The sequence below is a fragment of the Mixophyes fleayi genome, chromosome 2 (assembly GCF_038048845.1).
Source record: "Mixophyes fleayi isolate aMixFle1 chromosome 2, aMixFle1.hap1, whole genome shotgun sequence".
NCBI lineage: Eukaryota > Metazoa > Chordata > Amphibia > Anura > Limnodynastidae > Mixophyes > Mixophyes fleayi.
In genome coordinates this window covers 204,357,130-204,384,887 of record NC_134403.1, presented here as the reverse complement: position 1 = coordinate 204,384,887, position 27,758 = coordinate 204,357,130, and the positions used below count along the sequence as shown (strand labels likewise).

General features: G+C 39.4%; 1 protein-coding gene across 1 annotated transcript in view; it reads left to right on the top strand.

Moving 5' to 3' along the window:
* Positions 1 to 5,511: 5,511 nt before the first annotated feature.
* IL22RA1 (interleukin 22 receptor subunit alpha 1) overlaps positions 5,512 to 27,758 on the top strand; it is a 36,618-nt gene continuing 14,371 nt past the window's right edge. Inside the window, exons 1-5 of the mRNA XM_075198096.1 lie at positions 5,512 to 5,733; positions 19,154 to 19,286; positions 20,167 to 20,378; positions 21,751 to 21,932; positions 24,483 to 24,621. Of these exons, the coding sequence (XP_075054197.1) occupies positions 5,691 to 5,733; positions 19,154 to 19,286; positions 20,167 to 20,378; positions 21,751 to 21,932; positions 24,483 to 24,621 (709 nt within the window). The 5' untranslated portion in view covers positions 5,512 to 5,690. The remainder of the gene's footprint in view (positions 5,734 to 19,153; positions 19,287 to 20,166; positions 20,379 to 21,750; positions 21,933 to 24,482; positions 24,622 to 27,758) is intronic.

The following is a 27,758-nucleotide window of genomic DNA, read 5'->3' as shown; positions in this document are numbered from 1 at the left end:
AACGTAGTTTAATCTCTGGTAGTAATATTTCTGGACTGCAGGAACAGTGAACGTAGTTTAATCTCTGGTACTAATATTTCTGGACTGCAGGAACAGTGAACGTAGTTTAATCTCAGGTACTAATATTTCTGGACTGCAGGACTATCTCTGATCGAGATCGTGGAGGAAATTGACGAGGAGGGTGTTGCTGGTGTGGATACAACAGGACCAAGGGATTTACGTGTCCCTGGACTGCTGATGGTCCTAGCCACAGGTCCTGAACTAAACACTGAATTATGAAGGTTCTTCAGGTGACGTATAAGGGAGGTTGTCCCTAGGTGGCCAAGATCCTTACGCCTGCTTATTTGAGCTTTACATAAGGTACATATGGCCATACATTTGTTGTCCGGATTGGGATAGAAATAACTCCAGACCGAAGAGGTGCATTTTTTGGTCTTCTGCCCAGGCATGACGATGGGCTTTTTCATCCCATGGACAACAACTGTTTCCCCCCCTGGTGCCTCATTTAAGATAACCACATCAGCACCCTCCTCGTCAAGTTCCTCCTCAGCGCCAGCTACATCAATATCCTCCTCCCGGTGTACAACATGGACACCTTCATTAGCCAAATCTGTAACTGGACTGTGGGTGATCCTTCCAGCATATGCAAAGGGCGTGCTGCAAATGGTGGGAGGAGCCACCTCTTCCCGTACCATGATGGGAAGGTCAGGCTTCGCAACCACCAACACCCTTGGATTCGCCTTGGGGATTTCTGATGCCTTCTCTTTAGAAGGCAGAGTTGTTTGCTGTGTTGTTGCTGACAGCATAACTCTTTTTAATTTTTTTGAGGGGGGGAGGAGGAGGGCTTAGATCCTTGGGTAAAGCTGAACCACTAGTCATGAACACGGGCCAGGGCCTAAGCCGTTCCTTGCCACTCCGTGTCGTAAATGGCATATTGGCAAGTTTACGTTTCTCCTCAGATGATTTCAATTTTAGTGAACTTTGGCTTTTTGGATTTTACATGCCCTCTACTAGGAGATTGGGCATCGCCCTTGGCAGACGACGTTGATGGCATTTCATCGTCTATGTCATGACTAGTGGCAGCAGCTTCAGCATTAGAAGGAAGTGGGTCTTGATCTTTCCCTACTTTAGCCTCCAAATTTTTGTACTCCATTATAGTTAAATCTCTGGTACTAATATTTCTGGACTGCAAGAACAGTGAACGTATTTTAATTTAGCAGTACTAATATTTCTGGACTGCAAGAACAGCGAACGTAGGTAAATATTGCAGTACTAATATTTCTGGACTGCAAGAACAGTGAACGTATTTTAATTTAGCAGTACTAATATTTCTGGACTGCAAGAACAGTGAATCGTATTTTAATTTAGCAGTACTAATATTTCTGGACTGCAAGAACAGTGAACGTAGGTAAATATTGCAGTTCTAATATTTCTGGACTGCAAGAACAGTGAACGTAGGTAAATATAGCAGTACTAATATTTCTGGACTGCAAGAACAGTGAACGTAGGTATTGCAGTACTAATATTTCTGGACTGCAAGAATATATTGCTCTAGAATTTTTTTTATACTTTTTAAATTATTTTTTTATATTTTTTTTAAATTAATTTTGTATATTTTTTTTATTATTTTTTTATGATTTTTTAATAATTATAAAATTACTATGGACTTAGCAGAACAAAGCACAGGACAAAAGCACCACTGGACTCAGCAGGACAGAGCACAGGACACAGCAACACTGGACTCAGCAGGACAGAGCACTGGACAAAGTACTACTGGACTCAGCAGGACAGAGCACTGGACAAAGCACCACTTGACTAAACTGATCAGCAGGACAGAGCACAGGATCTCCCAAATAACCACTGAACAAAACTAACCAGGACAGGGGCTCCCAAACAACCTCCCTCTTCAGTGATCGCAGGGAGAATGAAGATGGCGGCCGCGAGCGGGGAATTTATGACATCAGAATCTCGCGAGATCCGACGCGAGACTTGGATGTCATAGCCTCGTTCTGGATTGCTTTGGCGGCCGGAAGTACCCGAACAGAGCTCGGATCCCGTCGGATCCGCACTGTTCGGGTGGGCTCGGATTAGCGAAATCTGAGCCCGCTCATCTTTATTGGAGAAGAAGAGTATAGGAGTGTTGTATCAATGAGGTTGTGTGCCTATGCCACTATTTGAAATCCAACAGAAGTGCCTGACAAATTTCAACATTCTAAAAGCAGGCATGTTATTGTAATAAGCCATCATTTTGTTTGTACTTAGTAATTTTATAGAAAATATTTATGTTTTCACAATTAAATCAGATAAAAGGAACTTACTTTTTATTTTTATGATAAATATACTTTAAAGCATTGTCTTTTATTTATTTATCTTGTACACAGATGTGCAAAGGGTGCTGTATTAAAAGTGGTAAATACCATTTATGAACACATATTAGATTTAAGGCCTTTTGGGTGATACAAATGCTTCCTCAATACAAAAGTAAACCTTATCTCTCTACTGTCACAATTTTTCCAGGACAGTCCTCATTTGAGGTGATATTTGTCCAGACTCGAGAGAAGTAGCAGATGCCACGGGTGTATGCAGCAATACATGGGTGACGTTGGGGGCTGCCTGGTACTTGAAAAACATTGGGTTGTGGTGTGGTCATGTGACCATGCCCTTTTTTGTGTGCACAGCAACACAGAGAACCTGTCCCGATTTCTTCAAGAGATATTGTTGATAGGTATGGTAGAATATTTCTTTGTTGGTCAATAAAATATCAGACATTACATTTCACTTTGTGCTGCATCTGATGCACTATTGTAACTAGAACATTTGATTCTCATCCAGAGAAATATTGTTCCTTCATCTAATACACCTTGTTGCTATTACAATGGTGTAAAAGCATTGCATTGTATCACAAAGAAAGGGGGAAAGCAGCTTTAGTCTCCAGTTTTTTTCCATAAATAACCCTTTTTGGGGTCCTTAGCCATCGCCAGGAAGTATGCTACAAATAAGTATTTTGGGAAAATATATATTGGGAGTCATTTGTGACGTGCAGAACTTGTATGGTGCAGTGCATCTGTATATGTCATACTTGCCAACTCTCCCGGAATGACCAGGAGACTCCCGAAATTCGGGTCGGTCTCACGGACTCCCGGGAGAGAAGGCAAGTCTCCCGCATCCCGCCACTGGCTTCGAAAAATTACGCGATTCACGGTGAATCGCATCACTTTGGCCCCACCCCCACAACAAAACGGCATCTTCACTGCGGGGGGGGGGTGGGGGCAAAATGATGCATTTGGCCACGCCCTGCCCCCCTCCCACCCTCCAGTCACGCCCCTCTCCCGGAAATAACTTTGCGAAAGTAGGCAAGTATGGTATATGTACGTTTCTACAGGTTCGTGTATGCATAGGTGCATTAGGAACAGACCAGGCAAGTTAGATCTGTAACCAGCAGTTCAGCAGCAATTGATCACTGTTACAAGTACAAAAAATGTAAATACGAAACAATTCAAAATGTCAAATAGTTCCCTTTCTCCCCAGTCCCTCTTAGCTCACTAAGACCTTGTCACCTATTCTATGTTGCACTTATGTGCACCTACTTGTCCACTACACATTTCCCAGTAAAATCAATCTTGTACATTTGAGTAACCCTTAGCAGATGATCTAAAAATATCTGCATGGCAGAAACAGCAAAAATGTTATATCTAAGTCAAGTCCACCCAGCTCTATCTTTAGCATCACCCGCTATTAAAAATGTAACTTTCTAGGAAAAATCCTGCTGACTGTAAATGCAGTCCATTGGGGTGGAGTCCTCATTAGATTGGAGAACAGAAAATGTTAGCCCAAAATGACAGCGCTCCCTACCCGTTTGCAGCCAAAGTATACAATAAATACCACTACATTTAAAACAAAATCAAACAATAAAATACAACAAGGCGCATTGGGCAAAAAGATATGACCAAATAATTGACAGTCCTCAACTCCTTCAATAGAGTCAATTATGTGGTGTATATTCTTTCTTTTCTCTTTCTTCTCTCATTTTTTTTAAACAATAAAACAAATAATCTTCCTCTAGGGTTAATATTTTGATGCTCAAAAAATATATATCATACTCAACAGATGGCAGCTTCAACCAGTGAGTACGATGTTAAAGAGAGAAAAATAGAAAAAAATAATAGGAAAAAACTGGGTAAGTGGTTATTTCAACACTAATTAGGCACATCCAGAAATGCCACTATCAATAGGTGTCAATACTTTTAAGTAGCACCAAGAGGTGAAGATGGAATTAAAATCAGTTATAGGTAATACCTATCATCAATAAACTTAAATAAAAATGTAATTATAAACAATAATCCACAATAGCGCTCCCTGCTTCAGCTGCCTAATTGTCTCAAGGGATGCCACCTCATTCAATCTTATACAAGATATATGACAAAGGTATATGAGGCGCATACAGCAAGTTCAACATAGAATGGCTAGTATACTGAATAAATAGTCCACAATGTCCACAGACAGAAAACGCTTCTTTTAAGTCCAATGATGAATTACTCTTAATGGATGTTATCAAAGCGGATGTCATGCGGAAGGACCTTCTTGTCTTTTACAATGTCTCCAAACGTTTGAATAAACAAAATTTGACAGAACGGGGATAAAAGGATAATGATAAAAATCGATCCACTTATAGATATAAATTCCACACCGAGTTCTCATATCCAATCGTTACCCGATCATACCATACAGAAAGGGAAAAATATAGAAAGAGAATCTGGCATAATATCTTCAAGATTTATTTCTCACAATATATAAAATCACAATATTAAAATCATCATCAGATTGACCTTTCAATTCTTTTCTTTTCCAGATTAATCACCTAAGAGGGAATATGCCGACTATATAGTGCTTCAAACATTTATTTAAAGAAGTATTTATTCTTACATACTACCAAAAGAAATCCCTATTTTTCCTGAAAAAATAACTATAATTGTCCCAAAGGCAGACTAAACATTGAAACATGTCAAACCATAACATTGTGACACATGTTACCATTAGGCCTCATACCCAGTAGTGTTTAACTAGCACTTGTATTTGATATGTGTTTTAGAACTCGCTGTAGGCTTCCCAGATCACTTGCATACAATAAATGCAAAAAAAGGAAAAGGTAGTACTCTAAAAAACACTATTGCAATAAAAAGCAGGTTAAAGTCCAGACACCTACAGGTTACAATAAAATAATAAATGCAAATATTACACTATTTTAGTTTATGTAAAAGGAAAATTAATGATTAATGTTTTTATTGTTTGAATGGATCACTTTTTAAAAAAAATTAAGTTTATGACTAATAACTAATATTAAAATTTTTAATAATAATATTGACTGTATGGACAATAACACTCAGATATATACATATAAACTATACACATTTGACTGCAGCTATTTGGCAATTGCGCAATTATTACGTACAGTACCTGTCATTCAGCTTATAGGTATAATTTAGTCTTGAGTCATCAAGCAACCTTGAAACAGTAAACTCCCTTTGGAGGAAGAAAGATCTCTGACACCAATGTTATCTTAACACATTTGTGGCAGAAAGTACAAGACACAATTGCGTGCTGTAGAGTTCTGTAAAGTCTGTTTCATGCCACCGAAAGCTATGACCTGGATAAATCAATACATTTGGCTGGTTTATTGGTTCCTGCAGTAGATGAAGAGTACATTCTATTACCTACTTTTCAGCTTGCTTTCAGGTAAGTTCCTTAGCAAATTCGTACTCTCACAGAAGTGTACATGAGGGCAGATAGTCAGTAACAGTGTTACAGATATTCAGAAATTTTTGTGAACATTCTAAATAAATACAGTTTGGGAGCAATTGCTGGTTTTCATGTAATTGTTGCTTTGTAATACAGATCAGTGTTGTATATGTTAGTGGGTAGTGGCATGGGAGAGTACAAAAGACTTCGAAAGAAGCTAGTAAACATAAAAAGTTGTATGCCTGCTTACATAAATACACAGTAACACAAAATATTTACTTGGAGCCTAACATTTCCACTTAATTGTAATAATGCATTAAACACATATGTTTAAATATGAAACAGGCTGTAAAAACATGGCACTTTACAATAATAATATGATGTGTAGTTGTTATAATTATCATGTTTTCATCATAAAACACATATTATAAATGAAGCTATTTAAATGTATGGTTTAGGGTTTTATACTGTACTAATAAACTGTCATGTTGTATTAATATATAAGTTCTTAGCAGTAAAAACACATCTTCTTTCATGCAGGAACATATTTCACTACACATACAAAATACAACATTTTATAAGTCTTTAGAAACTATTAAACTATTAATAAACATTGAATAAGAAGGGAGAAAAATCATTATTAATAAATAAGAACTTGGGAAATAGCCAATGAAAATTAATATTCAGCTTGTAGAATGACAAATTTGATAAATAAATTCATGTATTGTAGGTATGTCACAGGAATAGAGGTTAAACCAATGGTGGGCAACCTACCAGATTTTGAAGGCCTCATGTACTACCCCCAACTCTACAAAGGACCCAAATAATCCTTTTTTTTGATGGGGTTGGGGGAATGGTGTAGCAAATGAAGTGCAGACTCTACAACTATATTCCCACTGGTGTTATGTGTTTAACATGAGTTTTCAATGTAAGTTAAGTACATGTAAATGGATGTGAAAATAAATATCATACTTAATTAGACGATACATGTTTGTGTTTTCACTTGCATTCAACTTGTGCTGCACTGCGATGTGTTATTTTTGAATACTTGTTCAGTGTGTCTAACACACTTCAACTCAATTGAAAAGTTACATTTACATATTCAAACACACACAAAACAATGTGGTTTAAAGGCATTTTACTTGCGTTTTAACATGTGTTAAAAAAGCATATTTAAAACATCAGTGGTACAAACACGGACTAATCCTGCTGCTCGACCCGAGAGCCAGGCAACAAGATCTTTGTTCTGTTTGGCCACATAGAGCTGGTCAAACCAGATGAAATTGACTGGTGAAGCGGCCTGATTTTTTCCTACATTCACTCTGGGGGGAGTGGGGGGCAAGTGTGTGTGTGATACGATATAAGGCTAATTTTCCAATATTGGCTGTAATATCACAGCATCAGTGGCCAGCTTAATTCTGTGATTGTGAGCCACCAACATCAATAGCACCAAGACTCTGCTCTTGGTGTTGTGCTATAGGTGGCATTTACCGGCGCTGTCATATCACATTTCCTTTACACTCAGTCTGATAGTTCCCATGAAACCCAGTGGAGAGCCCTGCTAAAATTAAGACCCAGTCTAACATTACCAAGTGATTGGGCAGCCACAGCTGTTGTCATAGTAACTAATAGAAATCCCTTCATCCAACAGTAGTAGTATGCCCAGCAGTAATAATACTGCCAGGTAATAAGCCACCAATAATAGTAATGCCCAACAAAATGTCAAAAAAACATTACAACATTACCTCCTGTTCAAGCAGCAGTTGAATAACCATAACCCATTGTTCTCATTTGTGTTGCCTTAAGCGCCGACATATAACTTTTGAGATAGTTCTTTCATCCCTTTCCAATAAAATGTCAGCAGTGCAGTAGTGCCGAATAATATGTCAGCAGCAATAGTAATGCCCTTTAATAAGCCACCGGTAGTGGCACATTTAATCCCCACTGTAGAGCTAGTACCCAGTAATATACCAGCTGAAATGCTAATGTCAGTTAATAAGCTACCAGTAATGCCAGTGCACAATGATATGTCAGGTAAGATGGGCTTTTGACTGTGACCAATTAGTAACAGGTGCCACAAAGCTCATGTCATACAAAGTGACATGAAAAATTCGACAGCACTACTGACAACTTTCCCCCATCCTCCCTCATTCAGTGGCTAGATATGGAAAACAATATAATCCCCTTTTTCTCATGTTGCTTGACTGACCACATATCTTAGGCTTCAGTGGGAGAGCGGGATGAGGCTGTTGCCCTGCCAGTTGGGCGCCAATGAGTTAAATTGCACTATATAAAGAGACTAGTGCAAAATGATTTTAAAACATCTCTAAAATGCATGTTGTTTGCATGATGGAGACTATTTATTAAGTAATACTGTACCTGACCATTAGAGCAGAATGGGGACTCTAGACCAATGGGTATATAAAATGTGACTAGCGCCACTCGATAATGGCATCCTATAACCAGGCCTGGTGCTCAGATATTTAATGCTCCCCTGCAGTCTGCAAATTAGTGCCCTCCTCTTTTATAAATTAATATTTGTTCACACCTATAACCTGGGGACACTGTGCATGTCTAGCTCCCCTCATCCCCACCACACAGATTCATCTCGTCTGGGGGGGTAGAAATTTGTACTCAAGTAAACTGGTAGCCAGAATCACTTAGCACCACACACCCACTCGCCCTTAACCCATATTCATACCTTTCAACATTTATGAATCATGATGCGGAATATGGTGAGTGAACAGGGCATGGTCACTCTAAAAGTGTGTGTATCCATATCCCAGCCTCTCCCCTCTACCCAAGAGATGGCAAGCAGATTCAAATAGCGATTCTTTGTATGCAAGCCCTTCTGTTGAATTAGGGGAATCTTTGGTGTGATAAGTGGTACTTTGGGCATTAATAAATGTTTTTTTTATAGTGATTGAAACGTTACACTTATTGCGCTGGATTGGATAAAATACCAACACTGTTTTAAGGATGTTCTAGTCAGTGGTCAAAGGGGAAATTTAGAATTGCTGGTATGGAACTTCCACTTTGAAATGAACGGTCGAGCTCCCTAAAGGGTTAGGGATTTTGATAGAGTGAAATTAATTTTAGATGCATATTAACACTGTATTGTCACGGTCGTCTGAATTTCTTGATTCGGGACCCTTGGGACTAGCTGGAGCAGGAGTGAAACAGAACTTAGCAGCCTGGATGATCTTCTTGCTCATTGTAGAATATAGCAGGGGAATGAGCAGTCTAGAAATGTTGACAGGAACAGTGCACTAGTAATGCAGACAGGAACAGTGCACTTTGTAATTCTGACAGGAACACTGCACTTGTAATGCAGTCAGGAACACTGCACTTGTAATGCAGACAGGAACAGTGCACTTTGTAATTCTGACAGGAACACTGCACTTGTAATGCAGTCAGGAACACTGCACTTGTAATGGAGTCAGGAACACTGCACTTGCAATGCAGACAGGAACACTGCACTTGTAATACAGTCAGGAACACTGCACTTGTAATGCAGTCAGGAACACTGCACTTGTAATGGAGTCAGGAACACTGAAGCCAAGAACTATCCTCTGTAGAGAAGTGTGTTGTTCTGGCAATGAACAGATCACAGCAGCAGGTTTAAATAGGATGTCCCAAACAACTATTGGCTGATCAGTTCATGTGATCACAGCTTCTGAATCTGGTTGGTTTGGAATGATCACCTGACTGCATCCAAGATGGCCGCGCCCATGCAGCAGAACAAACAGTATGTGTTTGTTTACAAACGAAGGTGTGGAGAACGGGAATGCTGCAGATGACCAGAAGGGACCCAGGTAGCCGTGACATGACAGCGGATGAGGTAAGTGCGGCTAAGATCCCGATTTGTGACAGTACCCCCTCCCTTACGAGTGGCCACTGGACACTTAGATTGGGGCTTAGTTGGAAACTTGCGGTGAAATTTTTTGATGAGAGATGGAGCGTGAACATCAGAAGCTTTGATCCAGGCCCTCTCTTCTGGACCATAGCCTTTCCAGTCGACTAGATATTGTAAGGTTTTATGTCGAAACCGAGAATCCAAGATCTCTTTAATTTCATATTCGTCACCATGTTCAGTCTGCACTTCAGGAGAAACCAGTTTGGGTGTATAAAACCGATTTAGCACCAGTGGTTTTAAGAGAGAGATATGGAACCCTGAGGTAAGATGGTAGATGTAATTTGTAGGACACTGGATTGATGACTCGGGAGATGTTAAACGGTCCAATAAAGTGAGGAGCGAATTTCATAGATGGAACTCTGAGGCGTAGATTGCGAGTAGACAGCCAGACTCTGTCTCCAGGTTTCAAGCTTGGAATGGCTCGTCGCTTTTTGTCCACCTGAATTTTGTAGCGTTGGGACGCTTTAAGTAGAGATTCCCGTACCTGGCGCCAGTGGCCTGAAAAATTCTTTAGGAAAACTTCAGAGGCAGGTACTGAGGCTGTAGGAAGTGGAGTAAACAAGGGTACCCTGGGGTGTAGGCCATAGACCATATGAAATGGAGTAGAAGCAGAGGATTCGTGATAATGATTATTAAGAGCAAATTCTGCCCAAGGAAGCAGATCTACCCAGTCGTCTTGAGAAGAGGATATGTACAAACGGATAAATGTTTCTAGGTCTTGATTAACTCTTTACGTTTGCCCGTTGGATTGGGGATGATAGGCCGAAGAGAAGTTTAGTTTGATCTGTAGTGCTTGGCACAAGGATCTTCAGAATTTTGCCACAAACTGAACTCCTCTATCTGAGACGATTTCTTCAGGACACCCATGCAAACGGAAGATCTCCTTTATAAATTGCTGAGCCAAGATAGGTGCTGATGGGAGTCCACGGAGAGGAACAAAATGCGCCATTTTAGAGAATCGGTCAACGATGACCCAGATGGTATTGAAATGATTAGAATTGGGCAAATCGGAAACAAAGTCCATAGAAATATGGGTCTAGGGTTTGGTGGGAATAGGCAGAGGCAAAAGTTGACCAGCTGAAGATTGTCTTGAACTTTTATGTTGGGCACAGCTGCCACATGCGGAAACGAATTGCTGAACATCCTGATGAAGCGTAGGCCACCAGTAGCTTCTTGATATGAAAGATTGAGTTTTGCGGATGCCAGCATGACCGGCAAATCTGGAACAATGTGCCCATTGGAGCAATTTTTTACGCAGATTCTCAGGAACAAAAGTTTTCCCCTGGGGAGGTGTATTGTCGGGTCTACTGACTGCGATGCGGAGTGGGCTGATAATAGGCCGTGGATCCACAGTGATGGAATCTTCCTCTTTTACCATAGAACGTGACAGATCATTGGCCTTGCGATTTTTGGAACCGGGATGGAAGGTGACATGGATATCAAATCGAGAAAAGAATAGTGCCCATCGAGCCTGACGTGGATTCATGCACTGTGCAGTTTTAAGGTAGAGCAGATTCTTGTGATACGTGTATATTGTGACAGGATAACGAGCTCCCTCAAGTAAATGTCTCCACTCTTCAAGCTCCAATTTGATGGCAAGCAGCTCTTTGTCCCCTATGGCATAATTTCGTTCAGCTGGTAAAAATTTTCGGGAGAAGAACCCGCAGGGATGCCATTGCTCATCAGCTGGTTTTTGGGAGAGAACTGCCCCTACTCCGACAGATGAGGCATCAACTTCCAAGTAGAATGGACAGGTTAAATCTGGTTGCCTGAGTATGGGAGCAGAAATAAATGCTTGTTTCAGAAGTTGAAAAGCAGATTGGGCCTCTTCAGACCACTTGGCAGGATTAGCTCCTTTCCTGGTGAGGGCGGTGAGTGGTGCTACTACAGTAGAGTAGCCACGAATAAATTTTCGATAGTAGTTAGCAAATCCCAGAAATCGCTGTACTGCCTTTAGTGTAGATGGTTGAGGCCAGTTAAGAATAGCTTGCACCTTCTCTGGGTGCATACGTGGACCAGTGCTCGAGATGATATACCCCAAGAATGGAATGGATTCAACTTCGAAGGTGCATTTTTCAAGCTTGCAATACAGTTTATTCCTTCTGAGAAGGCTGAGGACCCCTTTAACATGTCTGCGATGGGACTGGATATCAGAGGAGAAAACGAGGATATCGTCCAAATATACCACAATAGTATGGTACAGTAAGTCCCGAAAGATTTTGTTTATGAAATTCTGAAAAACCGCTGGGGCATTGCTCAGACCGAATGGCATGACAAGATATTCGTAGTGCCCATCCCTGGTGTTAAAGGCGGTTTTCCATTCATCGCCACGCCTGATACGGATCAAATTGTAGGCCCCGCGGAGATCCAACTTCGTAAATATTTGGGCATCATTGACTCTGTCAAATAACTCTGTGATGAGGGGCAGAGGATACCGGTTCTTGATAGTAATGTCGTTGAGACCTCGGTAATCGATGCAGAGACGTAATCCACCATCTTTTTTTTTTACAAAAAAGAACCCGGCTCCTGCCGGTGAAGAGGATGGGCGAATAAAGCCCCTTTCCAAGTTCTCTTTTACATATTCAGACATAGATTTTGTCTCAGGGATAGAAAGAGGGTAGACTCTGCCACGCGGTGGGGTTTTACCCGGAACAAGATCAATGGGACAGTGCCAATCCCGAGGAAAGTCAGAGGAAAGTGTTTAAAATTGAACGGCATATTGGCCCACAGACTGCTGCCCTTGCCGAAGGCGCAGAATATCTAAAGCGGCTGACGTTGTTCTTCCAGGCTCGTCGAATATTCTGCGGAAGGTAGACAGGAAGCTATCAATATCAAATAAAATTGGGTCAGATTTTTTCCAGAGCGGTGATGCCCATGCCAGAGCTTGCCCTGATAGTAGCAAAACAATATAAGCAGTTTTGGTACGTGCAGTGGGGAAATTCCCGGGTTGTAATTCAAAGTGTATACTACACTGGTTGAGAAACCCGCGGCAATTCTTCGGATCGCCATTGTATTTAGCTGGCGTGGGAAGATGGAGTCCGGATGAAGTAGGTAGTGAAGCAGGTATTACTGGCTCAGGCGGAGTATGGGATGGTTGACTGCGGAATAACTGCAAGGTATCCATACGTGTAGAAACATCCTGCAGCAATCTCAAAATTTGCCCCTGGTTAGTTTCTTGTCTCTCAATGCGTTCAGCTAATATTTGGACAGAGTCCTCCCTTGGGGTATGTTCCCCTAGCGGATCCATTGGGCCAGAACAAACTGTCACGGTCGTCTGAATTTCTTGATCCGATTCGGGACCCTTGGGACTAGCTGGAGCAGGAGTGAAACAGAACTTAGCAGCCTGGATGATCTTCTTGCTCATTGTAGAATATAGCAGGGGAATGAGCAGTCTAGAAATGTTGACAGGAACAGTGCACTAGTAATGCAGACAGGAACAGTGCACTTTGTAATTCTGACAGGAACACTGCACTTGTAATGCAGTCAGGAACACTGCACTTGTAATGCAGTCAGGAACACTGCACTTGTAATGCAGTCAGGAACACTGCACTTGCAATGCAGTCAGGAACACTGCACTTGTAATGCAGTCAGGAACATTGCACTTGTAATGCAGTCAGGAACACTGCACTTGCAATGCAGACAGGAACACTGCACTTGTAATGCAGTCAGGAACACTGAAGCCAAGAACTATCCTCTGGAGAGAAGTGTGTTGTTCTGGCAATGAACAGATCACAGCAGCAGGTTTAAATAGGATGTCCCAAACAACTATTGGCTGATCAGTTCATGTGATCACAGCTTCTGAATCTGGTTGGTTTGGAATGATCACCTGACTACATCCAAGATGGCCGCGCCCATGCAGCAGAACAAACAGTATGTGTTTGTTTACAAACGAAGGTGTGGAGAACGGGAATGCTGCAGATGACCAGAAGGGACCCAGGTAGCCGTGATATGACAGCGGCGGATGAGGTAAGTGCGGCTAAGATCCCGATTTGTGACATGTATAGTATAATATAAAACATATTAAATTATGTAAGTCTATCCTCCCTGTGTCTCCCACCTCTCCTGTGTCCAATAACATTCCTCTGTGTCCCTCCACCTCTCCCTCATGTCTCCTTTGTGTAAATACATTTTCCATCATATCTCCATAATATTACAATAAAACTATCCAAAACATCTCCCTTATATCTTCCATGTTACCCTTTATCTTTCCCTTATCTGTTTCCTTTCTCTGTTCCTATGTCCCCATATCTTCATTGCAGGTATCTCTCACTCTCCCTTCCTACCTGGTTTCCCCTGTGCCTTACATCTTGCTTCTTTTGTTCCTCCCTTACTCCTTGATCCTCTCTATCTCTTCCTGTTCCTGCTCATATTATTCATTTCACTAGTGAATTCACACTTTTGCACCTCGATCATCACACTGTACCCCCTCCTTCATTATACTGTGCCATCCTTCATCATACTTTGCCCCTTTCTTATCACAATGTGTTCTCATTCATCACACTGTGCCCCCTGCATCAGACAGTGCCTCCTACTTCTTCACACTGTGCCCCTTCACTCATCACATGGTGTCCCCTTCATCACACTGTGCTCTCCTTCATCACCCTGTGCCCTTCATTACACTGTGGCCTCCTTCATCACCCTGTTTCCCTCAATCACAATGCACCCCTCCAAATCACAATGTGCTCCTCCATATCACAATGTACCCTTCCATCAAACTGTACCCTCCTTCTTCACTCTGTGCCCATTATATTGTGACCTACTTTATCAACCTGTACCCATTACATGGTGCTCTCCTTCATCACCCTGTACCCATTACAATGTGCCCTCCTTCATTACCCTTTATCCATTACATTGTGCCCTCCTTCATTACCCTTTATCCATTACATTGTGCCCTCCTTCATCACCCTGTGCGCATTGCATTGTGCCCTTCTTTCTCAACCTGTGCCCATTACATTGTGCCCTCCTTCATCACCCTGTGCGCATTGCATTGTGCCCTTCTTCCTCAACCTGTGCCCATTATGTTGTGCCCTCCTTCATTACCCTGTTTTCCCTGCTGTTCCCCTACATTTCTACTTACCTTTCTATGAGCTTCTTTCTTCTGTGTTTTATCTCCTACTTGTCCATGGGAGCTGCATGCGGCAGCAGCTCCCTGCTCCTCTCTGTGTCGCTCCTCTCTGACAGTGTAGGGACGTGATGACCTCACACTCGACACTGTCAGTGAGAATGGACCAGAGAGGAGCAGGGAGCTGCTGCTGCATGCAGCTCCCACGGACAACCGCGGAAGGCAGGTGGTCCCTCGCCTTGCCTTCCTTGCTAACCGACGGCCCTGGATGCTCCTGAAGTGGGGCGGAGAAGTGTCGGTATGTCATATCGGCACATACTGCCCCACTTCGAGCACTGGTTCTAGTTTATATGTATTTGATTTTGCAATAATATTAAATATATTGTTGCATGAACATGTGGACAGTATGGTGGCACAAGGGTTAGCATTGCTGCCTCATCCGATATGGGTCTATCTGTCTGGAACTTGTATGTTCTTCCTATGTTTGTGTTGGTTTCCTCCCCCGGTCAAAAAAAAACAGACTGGTTGTTTAATTGGCTTCTGACAAAATGGACCCTAGTGTGTGTGTGTGTGTGTGTGTGTGTGTGTGTGTCTGTCTGTGTGTCTGTCTGTGTGTGTGGTGTCTGTGTGTGTGTGTTTGTGTGTGTGTGTGTGTGTGTGTGTGTCTATGTGTGTCTTAAATGGGGCAGGGACTGACGTGAATCCTATATACAGTGCTGCTTAATATGATTTGTGCTATATAAATAAATAATAATGAATGGTAGCTACTATTTATTTATTTTTTTAACTGACTTGTGATTAATGTTTAACTTGTAAACACAGTATACTTAAAGTAACAATATTATGTAGTAATGTGACAGATGGTCAGGGTGTAACATTGAAGGAAAATTTGTTTTGGGCAACCACACTAACAGTGAGACTCATTGGGTCCTGCATAGCTGTAATTTAAATTTTAGGGACAATGTGATGCTGGAGATGTGCATCAATTATCTAGGTGCAGTTACGGAACAATATTCTTGGAATGACATAAGTAGAGGATGTGATTATTGCACAATGCAATTGTGATGTAAGATTTGTAATGTTTAATAGGTTAATATTATACTTCTGTGGCCAAGTTAATGAAATCAGGGATTGTCTTAGAAAAGCTAGGACAGTTGGCAAATACTATATGCACCCACATGTTTTCAGTTGAACAGTATGTAGTTTCCCAAATTTAAAATTCTTGACGGATTACTGACAGTCAGTAGGAAATGACAGGTAACACCAAATCCCATGAATTCTTCAACTGGGACAGGCTTGACAAAGTTCATAACTCTATTCACAAAAAATGTCTGGGAACTATAAAAAGGCTTGTACTCACTGGAATTGTTCTGCGTCTGTGGTATGTTTGCTCTAGCTGCTTCAATATTTGGTGAACTCTGCCCAACTGCACTGCCTGTGTGCTTCATTTAACCCTATTAGGAACGCACTGACAGTACATTCCAGTGTTCAGAGTAAACAGTTAGTGGACATAGATGCAGTGTGTCCTATTGCCCTACATCCATGTCCGATGAGCTTCTGAATTCTCTTGTGCAATGCTGGTGTGTTCTTTCTGGGGTTCATTCTTCATAAATGGCAGGGTTCAGATGCAGATTCAGTATGGAGAATGGAAATGAGCTAGTCTTAATTGTTTGAATAAAAAACAAAGCCTCAGATGCACTTTAAAAAAAAGGTCTGGACATACCCTTAGAATAATCTAAACGTATCTTAAGGAGCACTTTCCACATATATAAACCAGTGTATAGAGTTGCCAAATTGGGAATTTAGAGGAGATTCCTGATCCTCTATAGGAATAAGTAGGTCCAAAGTCTATGGTTCCTCTGCGCTAGGTAAATTGTGTATTAATTCTCTGAAAAATAAATATGTAGTTGTTAATAAGTAATCTCGATGTTTAATCAAAGTATAAGACATAAAAACAAATGTAGACCAGTGCACTGAAACAATCAAACAGTAAAGTACATATCATAAGCCAATGTTATACATCAACATATTGAATCTGTACATGTAATTTCCACTTATGTATTCAGAAAGTGGGCTTGTCAATCAATTGGACTCTGCTTTTCTGATTGATGGCCACACCCCATAGTACACACCCCAACAACCTTTATGAGATCCATGTGGACAACTCACAGACAATAGTTTATCCCTGGTGAAGCCTGTTCACAGGATGGGCAAAATACGTTGGAGGTAATACAAACCATTTACACACAATCTTTTTAGAAGCAAATGCGTAAAGGCATCTGGAAACGTAAGGAGCCACAATAGGGACATATTTTTTTAGGCAACAATACCTACGGGGCATTTCTCATAACACCCCGCTTGAGCTAGGATCATAGGAGACAATATTGCCCTGATTATAGCATTATTGAACTAAAGGGTGAGGGAACTTGTTTCCAGTTTTAGAGACTACTTTTTGGCATGATTATATATATTTACAAGATTCTTGATTTCATCAGTTCTTTGGATTCTATGTTTGAACTTAGTACTTGACTGACTTTGGAGTTATCTTTAGCTCTTCTAGATCATTGAAACGATTAGCAAAAGTGCTATGCTTTTGGTTTATCATTAGATATGCACCATTAAGATATGAGGCACAAGAGTTAATTTATGTTCTTTGTCAGGATGAGAGCATAAATCTGAAATGATGAACTAGAATATTAAATGTCAGGGCCCAAATAAAATATTGCATTGATACATAGAAGTGACCATGATTTTCCCCTCAGATAAATGTTTGTTTCATTTTTAAAACATTTGGTCAATTAGCTCAGTAGGAGGTAATTAGGTTGAGCAGACCCATTGTGAGGAAACCAGATTAAGATATGCAGATCCTAGATAGCCATTGTTTTGATCATGTATTCCACTTCCTAATTGACTTCCTTTCAATAGGTATTGTAAACAGAAAAGAACCACTAGGTGTAAATTAGAGAGCCATATGCCTAGGTGAGAATCTTGGAGACCCAGGAAAAACCTGATGGCTCTTTATGCAGGTATATAGAAATATGAACTTCAAAGGAAATGCCTTCATATTTCATATTTTGGGAAACCTGTGTGTCACTCTATACTGAGGGGCAAAAACCACACCAGGGTTGTGAATTATACTTACTAGCGGTATCAGGGAAAAGCTATAACCACATGTCTTGGGGAGAGGTATGTCAGATTGTTATTATTCCATCATGTTTGGCATTTAAATGTGCAGGAGATTATGACTGGTTTATTGAAGAGGGAGGTATGTCTCTGGGATATATTTGTGAACATTTACCAAAGGTCAAAACTTTTGGAATATTTGTGAGTAAACTATAGTGGCACCCAGGGAACATTCCTGCCCCCACATTAGCATCAACACTGCCCCTGTGAAAGCCGTCTTATTTAATTTTGCTTAAAAAACCTGTGCTGTGAAGGGGCAAATTGTCAGTCTTTTGGGAAATCAATCATTCATTGATAAGCTGTCCATCTTCAAGCCAATTTTCCTTGGCTCAGAATATACCACTTCAATGTAAGTTATGCGCTGAATTTACCCCCTTTATTTTAAACTGTTTTGCTTGTGTATGTTATGCCATTGTTTATTAATTGTTTTTTTTTATTAACCTATAAGCATTGTACTTTTTGTATGTTAAATCTAAAAATGTAATAGTTCATGTCCTTATTGATCTAAACGAACCCATTGTCTGTTTAGAAGAGACAGATTGCTTGGCTGAATTAACTCTTTAGAAACCAGTGTGTGAAGGGTTAACTGTTTAGCTACCAGAGCACAGAATGTGCGCAATTGGGTGATTAGGTCATAGGTTTGCTATGGGCCTTATACGTAGCTGGGTGCAGTTACTGAGAGGTGGGAAGCATGCATCTGTGTTGGGAAAGGGACCAGCGAATTCTGTAGCCTTCCAGTAAGCTTCCAAGTCACAAGTGCTCAGAGGGCGGTTTGTGACAGATAAAGGGGTTCAGGAGCGGTTTCCATGCAAAATATAGTTGATATATTATATGACTGTTGGAATATATGATAAGATATTTAATCAGGGAGTAGCTAGAGGGGCTTATCCCTGACACTCTTACCATTCAGATGGTCAATATGTTGATGTATACCCTTTGAATGGCTGAACATACTGACTGTTTAGGTAGTTGGAGGGAAGGAAGGTAGTTGTTACTAATTGGAAAAGGTTGATACATCTCCTGTATAAACCTAGCTTATATGATGTTTAGTTAAACAATGTTTTGATCTGTATAGGAAGATTAGAACATGGACAACGGCTCCATCCTGCCCCACTTAACATAATATTCTCACTTCTGATTAATGCAAATTGATACAAAACATATAAAAGAGACTTTGCAGAAATAAACCTAATCCAGGAAAACTGTATTTTCTGTATGCCACTTAACATCATGAATTATTGTGATTATTATTTCAGTGCACATATGTCATGGCTGCCTAAACTTCAAATATCACAATGTGACCTTTAACGCAACAAACTTTGAATACATGCTGCAATGGAACAAACGGAATTTGGCACCAGATGTATCATTCAATGTCCAATACAAGAGGTTAGTTGAACCATCTGCATGTGCAGGAACTGTTCAGCAACAACAGAAAGAAATTAGACTATTTTAGTGACACAATCAGAGGGAGTGGGAGGTAAAAATTAAAGTTTGTTGGGTATTTATATATACGTCTGGTTGCTGTCTTTTTCCAATTAAATGACTCATTTTTGTAGAGCATTATAAGAAGCTTGCATTTATATTAGAAAAATATGAAAATATATATTATATACTATGTGGTAGATGGCTAAATTTATCTAGGCCAGTTATGTTAGGACTAATGTGCAAAAATGTCTGTGTCATTTTGATTAGTTTAAGAAATTTTACAGACTAAAGATATGGAAAAGTGTGACTGTTTGTTATTTAATTAGAATAGTGTGCGATGAATCAAAGAACGATTTTATTATTGGGTTATTTGATTGCCTAGGTTAATCTACTGCAAATGTGTGAATAACATATTATGGGACAATGGCAGTAATATAGAAAAGAGAATATTTGTTTTCTTAGGGGGGGTTGAGGGTTTGACTAATTGATTAACATTTTTTTTTATTTCTGCCTTTAACAAGAATAATTTTTGCAATGAGAATGTGTTTGTCTCCCTTTTTATAAATAGTATTTGTTGATAAAAGCAATATTTTTAGTGTGACTTCCACAAAATAATTTGGCGTCTGCAATGTGATTCATTGTGAAATTTTAGTGAAGTCTTTGGTTCATCACTAGTGCTGTTTATGGGTCTCTCTATTTGCAATGATTAATTTACTAACAGGTTACAGTATTGTTATATGATGCGTTTGTATTTAGCAGTGCTCTTACTTGAGATGGTGCTTAGTACAAATAGATTTTAGTTGACGTTTCTAAATACTAACATTGACCAAATTTTCAATAGATATGGACAGACAGAGTGGCTGCTACTTCATGAATGTCAGAATATCACTAGGAACTACTGTAATTTGACAAACGCAATCTTCAATGATGTAGAGGACTCCAATGATGTAGATAATTTCATGAAAAACCAATATTATGGGCGAGTCAGCGCATTGTCATCAAACTGCTCCTCTGACTGGGTCACATCAAAAAGGCTAAATCCAAGAGATGACAGTGAGTATACCTTAGATAGGAGCTATCAGTATAATACAGGAAGTGAAAGTTGTATGCATGTTACAAGAAAATATTTTAGATACAGTGTATACATACAGTGGTCGAAGTGACAGTTTACAAGTGACAATATGGAATCTTAGAAGTGGCGATATGGAAAATGTATGTGAATGTCTTTGCAATGCAGGAAGTAGGGGAAGTGACATACCACAAAATACACACACACACACATATATATATATATATATATATATATATATATATATATAATTCTGAGGCATAGTTATAATTTTACCTTCACTCTCTGCTGCTGTCATATTCCGTCATCACATAAAATGTATAAATATATATTATTGCAGACAAACAAACTGAACTTAAGAAAAAACATTTGGCTTGCTTTGACAAAATTGTCAACTATTAAAGTGCAAAGGGGCTGATTATTATTACTAATCTAACCGGTGTTATCATGGGCAGAACTGAATGCTCCTTGCATAACAGCATGGGGATCCCTCTCCCCTCCTGTCTCACTACTTATTACTTCTGCTCCAGCTACACTGGTACTGGCCTTGCTTGGAGCCTTTGGAGTATTAGTAGTGCTTTTTTATTGTTCTATACTGTTTACCCTGTAAGGTCTATTGTTTGTAATCTATGCGGTGCTGCGGAAATCTTGTGGTGCCTTATAAATAAAAATTAAGAAGAATAAGAAGAATAAAAACAAAAAATCCCCTTATAAAATTCTCAATAAATTAACAATTGAAACACAAATTTTTGACAATTACATGGTAAATAGAAAGAAAGATAGATTCTTGAATGACATAAAAAATATGTTTCTGAAGCAATACTTCACAAACCACAGCCATGCATGTTTTCTATAGTGATCTTCTCCTTGCCCTTCCTGGAACCCCTGGGGCTGCGACATGAAGCCATTTTTACAGAAGCTATTTGTCTCACAGCTCTGGAGGAAAATCAGGGTTCTGTGCACTTGAAATGAGTGGAGTGATATTGCAGTTTCTGATTGGTCATCCCACTCACCCCCCCCCCCCCCTTCCATCAAACCTTAATTGTCCTGCCACTTAGGTGGTAATGCAGATTTCAGTTCAAACAGAGCATTACAACATCAAATCGGTAACTGTTTATTAAAAACTTTTAAAGTTTTATTTTAGGTATATATACTATAGATAGTGATTTCCGTTTAAATGACTGTCTTTCCCCTTTTTTTTCCTTTTTTGAGAAAGTACTCTATTTTACTTGACAATGTAAACATTTCTCCAACAAATCACCAAGATGATATATTAGTAGTTTCTTTTTTATGTACTGTAATGTAAAGTTATATGTTTATTTTCAAAAACATCATTTTACATTCTACTCTCTACAGCGCACCTGATTTTGCCAAAGCTGAACTATGTTCAACATGTCAGTTCAATAACAATAGTTATTCCGACTCTTCATGTGCCAATGAGAAGTAAGGAAGGACAGCCAATGACTGTAGAAGAACTTTACAGAGATGACTTGTTTGAATACTATGTGAGCTTTTTGAATTCTGAGAACAATGAAATAGTAAGTTGTCTTTAATTTAACATTTTCACTACCAGAGCATTAAAAACGTGAAATTACCTAAATGCTTATAAAAGCATTAATTTTAGGATTTTTGACATGTTTCCTCCCATCACCCAAAATGAGGAGAAGACTAGTAAAAATGCTCCAAAAACATGTTATTACATTTGACTAATCATGTCATTTATCATGTACAAAGTTACACATGTATTAACAAAGCCACAGGAGTTATCTCTATGGAGCAGTCATTGTGATTGACCCTAGATCTCAACTAGGCTTATGCTTCGAAAGCAAAACTTCCCTTGCTTTGAGAATAATAATGACATTTAGTCTAGTTGTTTGAGGTCAGACCTGTCTTTCATCATCATCATCATCATCATCATCATTTATTTTTCTACAGATTTAATTAAAAGGTCTACAGTACTGCAAAATGTCTGCCCCCTGTCGTTTGTTTAAAATATTTTTATTGTAAATACAAAAACACTAACTTTGCTAAGGCACAGCCTTTTATTTGGTGCCTGGATGTAACTTAGCTGACTTGTTTCAAGAGTGTACAGTTGTCTCTTTCTGAAAACAATGGTTTATCATTTGTCAATTGTAACCTGGGTAATTAAAATGGAAACATCCATCTGAACAGTTTCTAATTATCATCTACAAATAGTTAGTGCATATTCAGTATTGTAAATATTAAAGCATAGGTTAATATATCAATACATATAATTTTCATGTTTAACCGGCACATTCTATTACATGGAATATACATTCATAAAATGCAATATATATTTATAAAGTGAACTGATGCTATGAAATTCTATAGTATACTGTATTTAAACTTCATGTATAGTTATACTCCATGTGTATTAAGAATGGAAAAAGAAACCTCTCTTATATGGTTTGGTGGACTGATCTATAAAACATCCCCATTATGCATTTACAATAATGGATTAAAGTGTAAAGTGACAAAAAGGTTAAAAACAATTTGTGATTATTATATAGCTAAAAAGGGCTAAAACATGAAGATGAAAACAAAGTGACCAAATATTAGCTAAATAAATTCAATATATTGATATATGGATACAGTAGAGTGGTTAGTCCTTGGTAATGTTTCTTCTATACGAAGCAGAATGGAAGCTCAAGCACTGTGAGGTCCATCCAACACACTATAGGATGCATTCACTTTCGAGCAGGAAAACAAAAAAGGTGAAGCCACGATAAAAAAAAAGGCTATTTCAAAGGCTACATTGTAACAGCCAGTGTTTATTGGAGCAGCAAGTAACATATTTTGGTACCCCACAACTGGCCTATATTTGTGACATAAATGTACTATTTATATACTTAGCATGGTAGCTAAGTGGTTAGCACTTCTGCCTTACAGCACTGGGGTCATGAGTTCAATTCCCAACATGGCCTTATCTGTCAAGAGTTTGTATGTTCTTCCCGTGTTTGCGTTGGTTTCCTTCGGGTGCTCCTGTTTCCTCCCACACTCCAAAAACATATTGGTAGGTTAATTGGCTGCTAACAAATTGACCCTAGTCTGTGTGTGTCTGTGTCTGTGTGTGTGTGTGTGTTAGGGAATTTGGACTGTAAGCTCCAATGGGGCAGGAACTGATGTGAGTGAGTTCTCTGTGCAGTGCTGTGGAATTAGTGGCGCTATATAAATAAATAATGATGAGGATGTTGATGATTACATAATCTCTGTGGAAGTTTGTTGGATATAAACTTTGCTTAGTGCAAACAACTTGTTAAGTTCTGATAAAAATAAATAGAGCTTTGGATGGAATTTTACATCTAGTGTCCTATAAAATTGTAGTACTAGTAAAAGGAGGCATACTGCAATACTATTTTTTTTTTTTTGGGGGGGGGGGTATCCTTACATCTCAGAATATCTGAGTACCTATTAGAGGTCTTGAGTGATTTTAAAGGTGAACAGTTACATCTAATTTTCTAGAACTTACTCTAGGGAGTGTTATTCAGCCATCATTGCTGGTGGCAGCTCTGATTATTAAGGAAATTGTTTTATTCTACTCCCTTAGAATATATCCTGGGGTCAATGCATCCAAAACATTCATAACACCAGATATAAAAACTACACTACTTTTGGATCATATGTGGCGGATAAATTAGATCCTTCAAGTAGGTTGATAGAGATTTTGTACAAAATAATACAAATTGTCAAAATTGCCCTTGCAGGTGATCAGGCAATAAAAAGAAATGGGAGATAAAGCATTTAACATGGAGGAAGCCTTTTTCCTTTGCACATGAGACTTCCTGTCTCCAAGATGTATGATACAACTGACAGCCTTCCGCAGCCTACAATGGCTGATAATATAACTCGAAAGTTGCAGCGCATTATATTACAAAATTAGTCAAACATCTGCCATGGTATGAACATTTTATATATACATTTGCCAATATTTCATATTGGTTATCTATTTATGTTTGGAAAATTGGAAAATATTTATAGAACCATTTTCTATTTAGGTAAAGTCTTGTCCAATTGTAACTTAAATACTTTTTAAACCTGTACCCTGAAATATTTTTATTTTATTCTAGTGGCAAAAAGCACAGAAAGAAAAAAGGTTTGAAGTTTCTGGCCTGAACGCTAACACTGAATATAATGGAAGTGTTTATATCTTGATCGGAAATGAGAGGAAAAGTGCCATTCAGAGCTTTGTGGTCAAAACACTGCCAGGTAATAAAATATATCCCTTACTATTGTATTTGCTCACTATTGTCTATAGCTGGCAACACATATTTTTTGTAGTTTCTGAATGAATTACAACTTTACACTTCCTTTAACTTTCACATCACTATACAAATAAAGCACAAATGTACGGTCTGATCACAATTTTGATCTAACAGTAAAAAAAGTGATGTGTAACATTAGACAGATAGATGTAGGATCGTTAGCCTTTAAGAAAAGCAAATTCTACAGTGTACTTATTGATGTATGGTCTGGTCAGGTCTGTGATTCTCTCGCTCTCTTCTTATTTATTATTTGACTTGTAGAAACCAGCTGCAAGGCATGCTGCAAACTGCAAGGCATGCACTACATGGACACTGAATATGCATGGCTTTTCCTGGTTTATTGTTGTTTTTTACCTTATCTATGCAGCAGGTAGATGAAATGATACTAAAACAATAAAGTGTACTCCGCAGTAAGACCTGTCATGAATAGTTAAGAAATCTGACTTGGCTTAGGAATGACATAAGGGTTTTTTGAACATTTAGCAATGCTGTACTTCAGTTACTGTAAGTACAGAGAGCACTATGGCAAGTAGAGACTGAAACACAGCAGATACCTGTTGTTAATATTAACTGTATAAATACTAAAGCCTTCCATACAGAAGCAGGGGCGCAGAGGAAAGTGGAGCAGGCGCAAATGGCCTGTCAGTGGCAGATTATAGTGGGGTTGGATAGCATTGATTTTTTTTTTTACAAACTTAGGTTGCTAGCTTCTTGTAGATCCGTAACATGATGTGTTTGGGTTCTGTTCTTTAGAGTATCGTTATAGAAATGAATGTAGCAGGATGTTCACTACAGAAATTGCTAATCTATGGCACTGTCTTTCTTTTGTGCTTTTTCTTGTGTGAACTGGAGTTCAGGTGTAAATGCCTTGATAGGTTAAGTTGTCACATTCTATACTGCTTGGTTTGCAGGCAGGGCCTCCTTCAGAAAAAATCAGGCCCAGTACGGGCCCCCGTGCCACCCGGGCCCCCCCCATGAGCGTCCCCCCCCCCATGAGCAACACATACTTACCTGGGGCCCGCCGCTGGTCTCCGCTATTCTGCCTGTGACAGATCACATGATCGCAGGGGGAATGATTCCTCCACCCCTGCGATCGGATCCTGGTGCCTGGCTGTCACGGTGACAGCCAGGCTGAAGACAGAATAGCGGAGACCAGCGGCGGGCCCCAGGTAAGTCTTTGCTGAGCTGTTGTACCGGGCCCCCTGGTGAGCCCGGGCCCGGTACAACAGTACCCCCCTGATGGTGGCCCTGTTTGCAGGTACAAAGCATGATCTAGCATAACAGATACTTAAATATTTATGTTAAGTTGTCCTAATATTCTGAGGATGTTGTATGGTTTTGGAATGGAACTGTGAGTGCTGGATTATGGTAGAGGTTGTAATTCTGAGGTTTTCGCAGCTGTTCCTTGTAAAGGAGTCCCTGGGGTTGTCAATGTTATCAGTAGCCATCATGGTGGGAAGTGGTAGCATGTGGTCATTTCTAGGTCATGTTATCTAACGGTAGGTGTCAAGAATAGCCCCTTCTAACTACTCCCTGATTTAACATCTTATCATATATTCACACAGTCAAACAATATATCACCTCTAATTTGTCAGGAAACCTCTCCTGACGCCCTTTATCTGTTACAAACTGCAGTCGTGACTTGAAACCTTACGGTAAGGGAACACACAGGATTTCAGCCTAAACCTCACTCTCACCTATCTCTAAGGCTACAGATTTAGCGGGTCCCTTTCCCAACACAGTCACATGCTTCACACCTCTCCGCAACTGCCACCAGTTGCTTAAAAGTCCCATAGCAAACCTATGATTTAATTATTCAATTGCACATACTCTGTGCTCTGGTAGCGAGCACAGAGTATTAGTATGTTAACCCTTGACACACTGGTTTCTAAAGAGCTATCCCAACCAAGCAATCTCTCTCTTCTAAACATGCAGTGAATTAATTTTGAGCAATAAGGACATCACTATTACATTTTTCGATTTAATATGCAAAAAGAACAGTGCTTACAGATTATAAAAACAACTAAGATGACATGTCATACATAACAAAACAAATTAAAAAATAAGTTTCAGAATAAAATCTGCGCCATCGGAAATTGGCTTGGAAAATGGACAGCTATCAATGATGATTCATTTCCCAAAAGACTGACAGTTTATCCTTTCATAACACAGATTTTTGTGCAAAACCAAATGGGATGGCAATCACAGGGGCAGTGTGGATGCTAATGTGGGGCGGAAGTGTCTCCTGGGTGTCACATAGGGTTTGCTCAAAACTATTCCTAAAGTTTTGACCTGTCTTAACTTTTCTCAGATATATCCCAGTGACATTAGTCCCCCATCAATAAACTAGTCATAATCTACCACACATTTAAATACCAAACATTATGGAATTATAACAATATGACATACCTTTCAAAAGACATGTGACTACAGATGTTCCCTGGTACCGCTAGTACCTGTAATTCACAACCCTGGTGTGGTTTTTTGCTCCTCAGTATGGAGTGCACATGGATTTCCCAAAATATGAAATATAAAGGCATTTTCTTTGAAGTATATATTTCTATTTACCTGCATAGATAGCCTTCATGGGTTGCCTTTGTCTACAAGGATCTCACCTAGGCATGTGGCTTTCCTTCATTTATACCTAGTGGTTATTTTGTTTTTACAATTCCTATTGAAAGCACATCTCCTCTAATTAGGAGGTGGAATACATGATCAAAGACAATGGGTGTCTGTGATCTGCATATCTTACGTTTCTTTACAGAAGGTCTGCTCAACCTAATTACCTCCCTCTGGGCTACTTGATCAACTGTTTTAAAAAGGAAACAAAACTTTTATCTGAGGGAAAATCACATTCATTTCTATTTATCCATTTAATATTTTATTTGGGACCTTCATCCTGACAGTAGGGGATAACACAATGACACATTCAGAGCCCCACAAGGAGATTATTTGTAAACAATCCCATGAAAAAATTAGGTGTGTTTTTTTTTAACATAAATCATTGTCGCAGAATCTTTCAGATAATGACCACCGTTAATATTAACTGTATGAAAACTAAAGTGTTACAAATATTCTTTG